This window comes from Mugil cephalus, chromosome 5 (assembly GCF_022458985.1).
Source record: "Mugil cephalus isolate CIBA_MC_2020 chromosome 5, CIBA_Mcephalus_1.1, whole genome shotgun sequence".
In the NCBI taxonomy this organism is placed as follows: Eukaryota; Metazoa; Chordata; class Actinopteri; order Mugiliformes; family Mugilidae; genus Mugil; species Mugil cephalus.
The window spans coordinates 7,660,611-7,673,418 of NC_061774.1; the positions used below are offsets into that span (position 1 = coordinate 7,660,611).

The window sequence follows — 12,808 nt, forward strand, 5'->3', positions numbered from 1 at the left end:
GGCTTCCTTACTAACGGGGGAAAACAGCTAGGCGGGTGAAGCAAGATCCCTTGTCGGTTGTTTGCTTTGAATTATCATTCTCTTATTTAGCATCCTTTTATTGACAGTGAGAGCTGAACAGACTCACACAAAAGGCACACTTGTGTTTTTATCACAATTTGGACCCAACACAGAGGCAATACAATTCAATCTCACAAAGACTTATATAACAGTGGCGCATTTATAAAAAAAAAAAAAAAAAGGGGCTGTGGTGAGCATCTGGAGGATGATTGCTTCGATTATCATTTAACTAAACCTCTGAACGGACTCCCTGCTGATTACAAAACATTTTACACCATGTAGGGCGATGTCCAATCACCTTTTTCTAATTCTTTTATCCCCTTTTTCTGATTAATTTACCACCCGTCTAAAAGAAAAATCATCATTCCCCTGCCCGCATAAGGCTAATCGATAAAGTGAGATAACTCATTTTCCTGCTGTGCTCATTATCTGGAATCACAGGTGTGAGGAGCCTTAGTACGCATTACAAATTCAAAAACACATTCTAGCCAAAGGCCATTCCTTTACTGTATAATTGTCTCCCCCACCAAGTGATTCACCATAATTAAGCCATGGAAGACAGCTCTATTCTCTTGTGAGCGTTCATATTAGTGCTACCACAGGCAGGTCTAACAAACATCTCACAGCTGATGCTTTTCAAAACAATGGACAGCCATGTTCGGGGAGGTATATACTGGTGCGCGTTCTCACAAGGGACGACACAATATACACAATGCAATCGCAGGTACGAGGCCTTTGGGGAGACTTGTCACCATTATCTCGGCCGAGTCTGCTGCTGCGCCCGCGCTAGTGTGTCTGTGTGCTTTGTCTGAAACAGGAAAAGCTCAACTCCAGCTCTCTGACACACGCAGGATGCTCACGGCCCCGCACAAACCAGCAATGGCGGAGAATATGGTATCGATCAAAAACATAAATTACAAATAGACACAAGCCCATATCCTGTTTCCCTCCATTAGCCAACCGAATGTGACTACGTTCTGATGACTATGATGATTTTAAACTACATGTTCAGAAAATAAACACACACACACACACAGACGTGACTGCGCCTTGGTGTAAAAACTAAAAGCTCTTCTGCAGAGGATTAATGAATCATGGATAATTATGAGGTTGCCCTCAGGATGAAAACAATTTTTTTTTTTTTTTTGGGTGGGGGCAAAGCAGCGTTAATAATCAGCCACTCGTGTGTCCTGGCCGGTCGATAGGATATGGGTGGGTGGAGGACTCGTGGAGTCAAGTGGTTACAAGCCCAATCTTGCTCAAGTAATTATCAGTCATTTCGCTGATATTTGTTTGTACCATAAATGGCATTGTAATTACGCCGAAAACATTTTTTATTTAAGGGCAACATTTGCACATACTGTACTGTATGGATGGCTCCTGTTGCTTGATAATGTCTCAGTGGGGGGGAGGGGGGAGCAGGGGGAGAAAACAATGCCAACTGCTGCGGTGCCGGGTTACTCTGTCTGAGGATAGGGCATTGCTTTTACCGCCAACTTTCTCGGCCTCACACACACACACTCCCTCTTTTTTCTCAGCGCCTAGAAAATGTGCGAAGGCCGGGTCAAAGAGATGTTTGTCAACATCAAGTGCAAGAAAGACTGAGAGGGAAGCTGCATGCTAAACAGCCCCGGCAGCCCATCAAGCCAATCTGCTGCCTCGGACGAAATGAGGAAACATGGTCGGGGCTCGGACACCTGGCACTAAGACTCGCTCGTCCTCAAATCGCGCCCTCACACAGCTCCATCACGACAGCTCCGAGCTCTGCATAAAGATTCATTAAAACCCACCTTGTTGCGCTCCCCTTCCACTTTTTCATTAGCTGGAAACGAATAAAGGGCGTCTTAATCTTGCAGCAAATGCGCTTTTTAGTCTCGGCCACAGAGAACGGACGCTGCCAGAGAGTTTTACAGCGCGAGTTAAAGTGACACATCCGCCTCCTCCTCGGGCTGAGGAATGGCGGAAAAGACCTGCACGGCATCGCCTACCAGCGAACTCAGTCACAGCATACGGGTCACTGCGTGAACCTGCTGAATCCCCCACCTCTCCCTCCACTGACCGGATAACACCACAGGACAGCCCCCTCCCTCCCGCAGCATTTCCACTTGCGTTATTCACACACACACTCGCACGGAACCAGCTCAGACAGACTCAGTAAATCAGCATGCATGTAAGTAGGTCTCATTGACCCCTCACAATCCATCGGTGCCTGGATCTCCCAGGATTATCCAGTCAATATATCAATATCCATCCTGTGTTTCTTGTTTCAAGACCCCCACTCCTTCCCAAACCATCCCCTCACTGAATGTCAAACAGAGACTGGACTCATCAATTTTAAGTGTGTGTGTGTGTGTGTGCAGAGCTGCAGCTTATTTGCTGCAGTATATGTGAATGAGCAAGATACACATTCTCATACACACATTCACATTTTTCTCTGAGACACACACACACACAAACAAATGTCCCTTTCTCCCATGGGATCAAGGAGAAGTGGTCCATGAAGAGAAAGAGGGAGGTTGCCAAAAGAATCCAATAGAAGAGTTCATACATACAAAAATCTATAAACCAAAGATCAGCTGGTCGGCATACACCTGTCAGCTTGAATCGTCTTTCAGCTCAGACTTTCGCTGCTCAGCTGGAGCCATGCGCGGCACGTCAGGGCGATTCAATGGCTGGCTGTGCAGAGCGGCCATGCGGCTACGCTGCAGCCAAATGGACAACATACAGATTTGAGCAATAATTATTCTTTCTGCTAGCACCTGTAATGATGTGTGGCTGAGCTGATTAGCCCGGTCAATACATCTGGCAGGTGCTCAAACCCCTGCTCTCTTTTGCAACAGCTCAGCGTGCGCAAATAAAAGAAGGAGGAAAAAAAAGAAAAGAAAACAAGTAGAGTAAGTGGGGTAAGAAAAAAGAAAAATCCACTTTGGCAAATTCTTCCTGGCAAAGAGCTCTCATCACGGGTCAGCTCCAGTGGCTCGGCACCTTGAAACGCCTTGAAGGATTCCACTCAGATTGACTGACATATTGCCATTTCAAATAGCTCAGCTTTCTCCATCAATAACAGACAGGCATTTCACTGACACTTTATCCATCAGTACAATTGAATGATAAATATCACTAGACCTTGAGATGTGTTGAAATGTGGTGCGGGGAATCTCTATATTGCTTTTCTTAAGATGTGGTTTGACCAGGGAGACCTAGCGACGATAATTAGCAAAAAAACTGGATCTAGAAAGGTGACCATTACTTCACTGCTACTAAAACATTTAATCATGGGAATCAATTTGAAAATCAATAACCCCCTTTATTCTAAACATAACAGCCAAAGCAGCCGAGCCAAAGATCAAGGACAGAGCACAGTGGATTGTATCTCACCTCTGGCAGTGGCATGCCGTTGATGATGAGGTCTGGCTGCTGGTGGCCCTGCCCTGTGAACGGGTGCTGATAGCCATGGTTGGGAGCTGCATTGCGTGAGTTCTGGTTCTCCACGTTGAGGAAGGTGCTCTCGGAGCGCCTGCAGCCCAGCGGCAGGCTCTGCTGGTGGTAGTCGAAGTAGTTGAGCGAGGAGGTGAGAGACGAGCAACTCACCACATTCATCTTGTCCGTCTCCTCAACGTCTCGTGGCACCAAGCGGATGTCGTTCTTGCTCAGCTTCTTCTTCTTGCTGGACTTCTTTTGGTTTCCATATGAGTACTCCGCCACCCTGCGCAAGTAGAAGAAACTGAACAGACTCAATAAAGCAGTGCTCTACCTTCCCCTCCCCTGTCCACACGGTCAAAGAGCTCGCCCACCATGCCAGCCAGGGCGCTGTTCGACCATGGGATCCAGACAAAGGTTCATTGCCCCTGTCCGGAGATGGAACGGCACACCTAAGTGACTTCCCGCTCCCGGCGTGTAATGGAGCTGTCATTCCATGTTTGTCTGCATTTGCATGCTCAACAATCAACTTGTCACAAACAGGCAGACGATATGCAAACATGCCAAAACCACAGAAGCAAAGCAAAAAGAACACAATGATACCGAGCAGCACCACCGGTATATGCAATCATATTCAAAGCACACAGCCCACACTAATTCCATTTTTCTTTCATTATCAAGCGAGCCCACTAGCAATACCGAGTGCAGGAGAACTGCAGATTCAAATTCATGTAGCTGCTCTCAGTGGCTGCTGCAAACTTGAACTGAGTATTTTGACTTTAATAAGACCAAATGAGCAACACAGCCAAGTTTTATCAAAGGCTCCTCAGACTGGGGGAAATATCCTTTCTTCGCACAGCCTTGCAGTTTTCCACAGGAGAACAGATGCTAAGTACTCTACAGTGATGACTACAAACCTCACAAGACATATTCTATTAAATTTGTGTTGTTTTTTAGCCATCTGCATTACTTTAAATTGTGGGAGAGGTCATTTTTAACCTTATGGCGTGGAGCATATGGTTTATTTCCCACATTTAGCCCACAACACAACTATAGCTACCCATGAAATTGCGAAATCTGGAATGCCTCTGGTCCTGTCTCTTGTCTTCCATGAAATGTCTCTTCCATGCTGCTCTAGGCCAACCTTTCCTCCTCACTAAAATGCGGTACTAATCTTCTGTCGCCTCTAAAATCACACTTGCTAAGAAGAAGCACCATTGTAGTTTGTCTTTTTCATCTTTCTTTTAGATTGCATCTTGCAAACAGTTCCCACCCTCATTCTGCTCTCCCTTGATTCAGAGGAATGAAAATGGGCAGCACCCAGGGCTCCATCCCTTTTTTCATTTATCGTTTTAACATGTTGTCTCTCTACTTTGTGCCCAAATTGAAATCTAGGAAGGGAAATCTTCAGAGTCAGACAGACCGACAGAGGACAAGCAGTAAATTGGAGATAACTGCTCCTCATATTCGAGGTGGCGACTGAGAAGCAGAGCACATCAGTGCTGATTAAAGCGCCCAGCAGGGAGAGTGGCTCACACTAGGAGAGCAAAGTACTGGGAGCAGTTTTGAATTCAGAATTTGTTGGTGTCTCTCCGAACAAACTGCACAAGAGACATAAAGAAAAATATGGCAAACTTTTTGTTCTCGATGGGAGCATGCTGATTTCCCTGCATTTCCATTCCCATTTAAAAGTATTTATAGAGAGGAGATATCCCTTCCTCTTGTCAACAGTCTAAGTGCAGGGTCACTCTGGACAGTAATGATTTGTTCTATGAATTTCCCTCAGACCCGTTTCAAATGTTAAACAGACACAGTGTGAATTCCCCTAATCTCTGCAATTAACAAAATGTCGAAAACCACTTCTGATTATGTCAACCAAACACAATTGACATGAGAATAAAAAACATAATTGCTAATCAATACTGAGGAGGAAAAAAATGTCCAATCAATATCGAGGGAGTTTTAGATCCTTTTTTTTTTCGTGACCACTATTGCTTGAAAAATGAAGTTAACTCCAAATCAACAAAAATTATGTTTGGAGCAAATATGATTATAGCTTCAGGTTAAATTCTCAAATCCAATCTATATGTAAATTTATAGTGGTAATGTGGCACAGGGAAATCAAAGCCAGAACTGATGCTCAGATTGATGAACAAAACAGAATATCCAATATGCAAAGAGGGGGGAAAATAATAATCGGCTCCTTTCCATGAAACTGCAATACGTTAATGACTCTGATATGTTTTTGTTTTTTTTTTTTATACATGAAAGCTTATCAATTATTGTATTTTAATTGTTACTTTTCTTTTATAGCATGGTAGTTGCTATGGCGTGGTATACCCTGATGTAGAGGAAATCGAAGGCGAGGTATGATGTAGGCGAGGGGGGGAAACTGACTTATCCTAGAAGACTGAGCATAATCACACTAGATTAAAGCTGATAACAGCCAATCAGGCACGGTGGACGTTAAACAATAAATGTCTGGGACTGATATTGAGCCGGTGGGACGTTAATTGTCCGGCAACACACCCGCAAATTGAACATGACAGTTGAACCGTCGTATTTATGAGTCAATTGGTTACAATGGAAGTATTGAATCCATCAATCACGTTTCCCTAACACGGAACAGTGGGCCTCAGCAGAATGTGTCTGATTTAAAGCGTTCTGGTTTATTTAGCTCTAACTCGGTTTCAGCTGTGGGGGGGAAAGAAAAATCTGCAGTCCTCACATCAGGGCCTCAACATGCCGCACGACAAAAGCAATGCACCGGCAACTGGCAGCTTCAGGCGCGCCACACGCACGGTCCCTCTCACTCTCTCACTCACAAACACGAGATTTAGTCAGTACCTGCAGTTGTACGTCCGGATCTCCTTGTTATCCCTCTTGCACTTGACCGCCACAAATATCATGGTGATAAACAGGATGGCTGCGATAGAGCCCAGGGCGATGATGAAGATGAGAGACAGGTTGACGGGTCCAATAGGCTCCTGCGCGTTCAGGTCTGGCGAGAGGTACACCACGATGTAGGCCGAGGCGGATAGGGAGGGCTTTCCGTGGTCCCTCGCCACCACCGTGATCTCGTACGTGGACTTGGCGTTTTCTCCAAACATCCTGGTGGAGCGCACCTCTCCGTTCACCTGGTCGATTTCAAAGAAAGCCCTGTCCCCCTCTGAGATGGTGTAGGTCAGCCGTCCGTTCTCCCCCTCGTCATAATCATCAGCTTTCACCTGAGTCACCATGTAACCCACACCAGCGTTTCTTGGGATAGAGACCTCCGCCGTGCCATTAACCAAGGGAGGGTTTGTCATCACAGGTGTGTTGTCATTGACATCCAACACCACAATACGCACCGTAGCGTTACTTGATAAAGAGGGATTACCGTTGTCTCTGGCCAAAACTTTGAAATCAAATGTCCTGGTGTATTCATGGTCGAATGATCTCATAGAGTAAATGCGGCCTGACGGGTTGATGCTGACATATGTGTTTACATCCATGTGCTTAATCTCACCAGGGACTATGGAGTATGAAACTGTGCCATTCATCCCCAGATCCGGGTCTTCTGCTGATACTGCTAGCAGACATGAACCAGGGAGGTTGTTTTCCATCACCATCTCTTGATAGTGCGGCTTAAGAAAGTGGGGAGGGTTGTCATTTTCGTCTGTGACTTTCACTACCAAAGATTTTGTGGCGCGTAAAGGAGGTATGCCACTGTCTTCCGCTTGGATGGTCAGGTTGTATGTGTCCTTTTGCTCTCTGTCCAGCCTGCCATCAACAAGTATAGTGGAGAAGCTCTCATATTCTTGCAGCCTGAACGGAACATTTCCCTGCAGCCTGCACTGCACTTTGCCGTTTGCCCCAGAATCCTTATCTGACACCCTCACCAGCGCAATGACATATCCACGCTGTGCGTTCTCGCTAACTTCCACCATCTCCGTGTTCAGTGAGAGTAAACTGATGATAGGCGGGTTGTCGTTCGTATCCATCACATTCACTGTGACTTTGCAGTGAGCTGGGATGGAGTTGGGACCTAAATCTTTAGCCTGGACGTCGATCTCGTATATTTGCGTTGTTTCATAATCCAAAACACCGTTGACAGTGATGATCCCTGTTCTGGGGTCAATTTTGAAAGCATCCCTTGTTTTCTCGGTGACGTAACTGTTGAAGGAGTATACAACCTCTCCATTAGTGCCTTCGTCGGGATCCGTTGCATTCAGGTCTATGACTAATGTATTGATGGGGGAATTCTCCATCACATTAACTGTGTACACCGGCTCGTCAAAAACAGGGTTGTTGTCATTGGAATCAATTACCTTGATATTTAGCTGGACCGCGCCTATCTTTGGAGGGTCTCCTCCATCTTCTGCGCTGATTTCATACGTATAGTGGGACTGTGTCTCCCTATCTAAGGATTTTTGCACAACGAGCTCAGCAATTTTGGACCCATCCCCTCTCGTCTTTATTTCTAGTCCGAAAAGCTCATTTGGGGTGATAGAATAAGACTGCACTCCAAAGATCCCCGAGTCCGGATCGCTTGCCCCCTCTAGGGGAAACCTGGTACCAGGGGAGGCATTCTCTGAAATTTCAATGTCAATATGGCTCGTTGGGAATCTTGGTGCGTTATCGTTCAAATCCTCAATTTCAACTTTGATGACACAGATCTCCATAGAGTTTGACATCACTTCTAGGGAAATAATGCACTTTGGGTTTTGTCGGCAAACTACATCCCGATCTATTTTCATTTGGGTTGTAAGGATTCCGGCTGGACTCAGTTCCACCCATCGTGGTTCGGAATTGGAAATAACCCTCAAGTACGGGGGCTGCGGTGCAATCTGAAATCCTTGCTTTAGTGCGTCCTTTGTCACGTTTCCAATCACTGACCCGGGCTTCATCTCCTCGTTTATTCCATACTTTAGGTTGATAACCGCTTCAGTCCCGACCCAAAATATAAGGAACACAGCAGTTAATTGTATTAATTCCATCTCCTTGGTATGCATTGAACCTGTTGAGTTTTTCTGTGCCTAATAAAGACCCTAATAATTACGCACAAAGACGCACGTCAGAGAAAACTGGAAAAAATATGCAAATGAAACATCTCATTAAAATGTCCCCAAAAAAGTGTTTTGGTGATGAATATTTCTTGTGAATGCAAATTATATCATGGCCTGAAAGCGATAATTCTAACAAGTCCTTATTTTACTCTTCTCGAGCAGAGCACATCCTCCGGTTTACTGCAGCGGATGAAACACTGGGAACGACAGATCTGAGAAAACATGCTGAATCTTCTCACAACAGTGATTTAGTCGTATAAATCCGTGCAGCTCTCATCACGCGGCAAACTGGTCTTAAACATAACTCCTATAATGAACTGTCCATTTTCAAGTGCGCTGGCAGTAGGGAAAATGCTCGGGCTGCAGACGCAAAATGAGAATTCCTGTGAGCAAGTCCACAATAATTTTTAATCGTCCGTGCAGATGAAGTAATGGGGCTTAAAAGTCCGTGTTAAATTCTCCGCCTTGAAGCCAGTCAGCATTCAAGTCGCATTTTGGATAAACATCTTGTTCTTTGCCATATATTACAAGCAGCGATGTCGTCCCTCTTCTCTCGGCGGCTATATGCTTTGAAACTGCACATCTGATGAAAAAAAGCTAAAAAGATCTGCAGCCACACAATTATTGAACAGCCTAAGTCCGGATATCTTTGCGTAAAGAACAAGGGTGCAATTGAAGGAATGTCTCATCACATCACTCAAGTCCCGATTACCTTTTTATTTCCAGCACATATAGTCTCTCATCCCCTCCGAAAGTCTTGAAGCTTTTACTTACTAATTAAATTTCTCGTGTCTCACTCGGAAAAGGCGTCACATATCCCGATTATTAGTCCATGCAATGCAAAAAAATCCGTTGAAAATGTACCCAAAAGCCAGTGGGAGGAAACGGTGCCAGAGCGAGCCTACTGTATGTTCAAACCGCATTTCATATTGAGCTGCAGCAAACTGAAGCACAGTAGCCTGTATCCAGCCAGGCTGGGGCAGGGGGAAAAAAAGAGAGAATCACCACTCGTTGCCAGTAGGCTGTCTAGTTGACTCCAACAAGCGCTCCTCTCGCTTCACGGGTGCACACTGGCGGACGCGCAGCTCCGAGCCGAGCGCTCAGTCTCTGGACCCGCAATCCCCTCAGCCAATCAGGGGTTACACAGGAGGGCTGAAGCTGCTTGTGGGTGGGGCAAAGTACAGCAATGAAACACGGCCAACTACCTGTTCTCCTGCAGATGGACGACTCAACGGGCAATTACAGCGCACACGTTGAAACAAGAAGCCGACTATGAGACGATCGTTAGAGATGCGGTTCCAAAGAAGTGACCTCTCCCGTGGGTGCAGCAGGAAATAAATGAGTAACGAACTAATTTCTTTTCACAGATTTACACTTTTTTTCCTTTTTTTTTTCTTCTTTCGTCGGAGTTGTCAATTATATTACCCTAACCCCAACACGGCCCTTCCCCACGGGGGCTTTACCTGCGGACTAAAATGGATCTGTGTGAGACACGGTGGCATGTGTCAGAAGTGGTAGCATCACAGCAGAGGCAGATAGCATTCCCTGCAACCTTAACAATTTTTTTTTTTTATTTGAAGACATGTGCGCGCCTGCTGGTCTATACAGCGGCTGCAACTGTGCGCATTATGTTACATCAGTTAGTCTAAACTCTAACGTGGCTCGCTTGCTTTAATGTATAACGCTTCTGATCTTGAACAACACGGTGAGGCAATTCCCAATAATGAACAAACATTATAGGCCTAGATGATGGTTTCCATGTAGTAACATGAGGGGAGGATATCTTGCCAGGGGCCAAATCAATAACAACCCATATTTTTTTCCCACAGATGTCACGAAAATAAAAACCCGAAGCTTCTGAAACTAAACACCGCGTTTGAGCTGCACTACTCCCGTGGTCACAACCAACTGTTACTGACTCGCGCAGCGACTCTTCTATTAAATACCTTTAAATGAACATATCACATATAGACAGGTTATAATAAAGTGTCTTTAATTAGAGAAAATAATTGTACGGCATGAAAAACAATAATTGGCTTTCACTATGTGGAATCCTTTGTTAATGAGGTTAATGAAGTGTGTGGACTATGACCTCCATCCTGCCGCTAATAACCATAATAAAAGGAACAACACATCAATTATTAGCCATTATTCGAAGCGTCCCTTCTCTGTTATCTCCGTGTAATTCAGGGCGACATTATATGGCTCCTTATGATGTGAACAATACACCGAAGCCAGTGCATGCCAGCCAGGACAAGTGAGGAGACTGCCAATGAAAAAAGGGGCTGGAAATAAAGTTCCTCGGCACATATTGCAGACTGTCACCGCCCTCGCTGAAATCTCAGTCTTCTCGTTCAGATAGAAGCGACACTCGCTCACAGCCGGTCCTTCATACGAACGCACGCGCACACACACGCGCGCACACACAGACAAACCCCATCCTTCCATGCATCCTGCCTGCCCGCCCGCCCGCTCGCTCTCCGGCGCGCTCAGCCGCCAGCACATCCTGTCTAGGGCAGGCCGATTTCAAAGTCACAAGGGTGACACCTAGCGTTCGCAGCCGAAGCTCGATTCTGTTATTCCAGCTTGTCCATTTTGCCCCCAGACTGTCTCACCCCAATGAAAAACAATAGCGTGCCGCAAGAATAACAATGAAACGCACCGGCAAATCAATTTCCTCTCTATATTGGAACCGAAGTCTGCAGTTTGACTAAACAATTAATATTCTGTCCGGGAGATGAATTAGTTCTGAACCATATCCAATCATTGTTAATCAATAATGAGTGTCTGAACCCTATAAGGGAGAATAAGGTCATCATTGTGTATATGGAGATGTAGCTTATCTCCTTTATTTAGAGTTTGGTTTTATTTCGAAGAGTTCAGCTTTTATCACACTAACGGACGCTTGCAGATAATTTTTTTTTAATTACATAAGATGTGAGTATGTATATACGGACACTTAGAAGGACAGAAGAAGGTTAATATCCTTAAAGGTTAAAAATCAGTCATACTGAAAAATGAAGAAATTAGCAGCCTAATAGAATCAGTTTAAAGGCTCAGATGTCAAAATGTCTGTATCCGAATATTTCTCTGTTGCATAATGCATTCGCAACTTGGCAAACAAGCCAGAATCAACAACAGCAAATTGTTTGCTCTACTATAACACCTTTCAAAGCATGCTGCAAAGCGTTCTTGTCTTTTCTTGAATTGGTCAGACTAGTAGATTTGCAGATTTATGTGCGGATGCTTATTATGAATGCATGAAGGACCATAGAAGGTCACTATCCTTAAAGGTTGGGAATCAGTCATATTGACCCCAAATGAGCTGTTAAAAATGAAGAAATAAGAGCCTAAAAGAATCACAACTTGGCGAACAAGCCAGAATCAACAACAGCAACATGTTTGCTCTACTGTAACACTTTCCAAAACGTGAACACGTGACTGCACTTGTCTTTCCTTGAGTTGGTCAGATTGGTGGATTTGAGGATTCTTAAACATCCTTGAGTCTGAAAATTCTTATCCGCTTTGCAGAGCTAGATGATGAGGGCTAAGAGGGTTAAAAATGTTGCAGATGCCCCCCCCCCCCCCCCCCCCCCCCACCACCACCACCACCCTCACCCTGCACTTGAGCGCAGTGTGAATAAAGGCAACAGCACTGCCCGGAGCAGCAGGGTTGATCATAAACTACAACAGTAATTTAGTCACAATGTATTTCTTTCTCTCAGAGAGCGGTGGCATATTTCATTTATGAGCTACAATCTACCTCAATATACTTCCTGCTGCTGACGTCCCTTTGTGTCTTTTATTGATTTTACCACTATGTTAAAATCCTTAAATTTTCTGTTGTGAGCGCTGTGACATTGACTGTTTAGCGTTGGTGTTTGTTTTCGCGATCATTTGTTCAGTGAGGGGAAAAGAGGGAGGTTAGTGAGGAGGTAATGTGTTTACTTGTCCACTGATTCATTAAACTGTCAGTCAGGAAGGCTCAGCAGCATCTGGCCAGTCACACTTTATGTTCTTGTCTCTTTTCTGTTCTTCACCAGTATAGCTACACTCAAAGAAGACTTGGAGTACTTCCACTAAGAGGAACATGTACAAGTCAAGTTTGAGAGTAATAATTAATGCTCATTACGGACTTGTCAGTACTGGGTTCCACAACTGAAATAATGCTGCCAAAATACTCCTCAATCCCCAAAAAACTAAAACTCCACTCCTTTTCTTTAAGCTTCAATGAATTTATATCATAGTTTTTTATTATAATTTAAACAGCCTCAGCGTGT

General features: G+C 44.8%; 1 protein-coding gene across 8 annotated transcripts in view; it reads right to left on the bottom strand.

Moving 5' to 3' along the window:
- pcdh19 (protocadherin 19) overlaps nt 1-9,871 on the bottom strand; it is a 52,440-nt gene extending 42,569 nt beyond the window's left edge. For 2 of the 8 annotated variants that reach the window (XM_047585031.1, XM_047585030.1), the window contains exons 1-2: nt 6,328-9,871; nt 3,652-3,784 (exon numbers count right to left, since the gene is read on the bottom strand). In XM_047585031.1, the coding sequence (XP_047440987.1) occupies nt 3,652-3,784; nt 6,328-8,474 (2,280 nt within the window). In that variant the 5' untranslated portion in view covers nt 8,475-9,871. Of the gene's footprint in view, nt 1-3,438; nt 3,785-6,327 lie in introns of all 8 variants that reach the window. The other 6 variants (XM_047585032.1, XM_047585033.1, XM_047585028.1 and 3 more) reach the window with 6 other exon arrangements.
- Nucleotides 9,872-12,808: the final 2,937 nt, after the last annotated feature.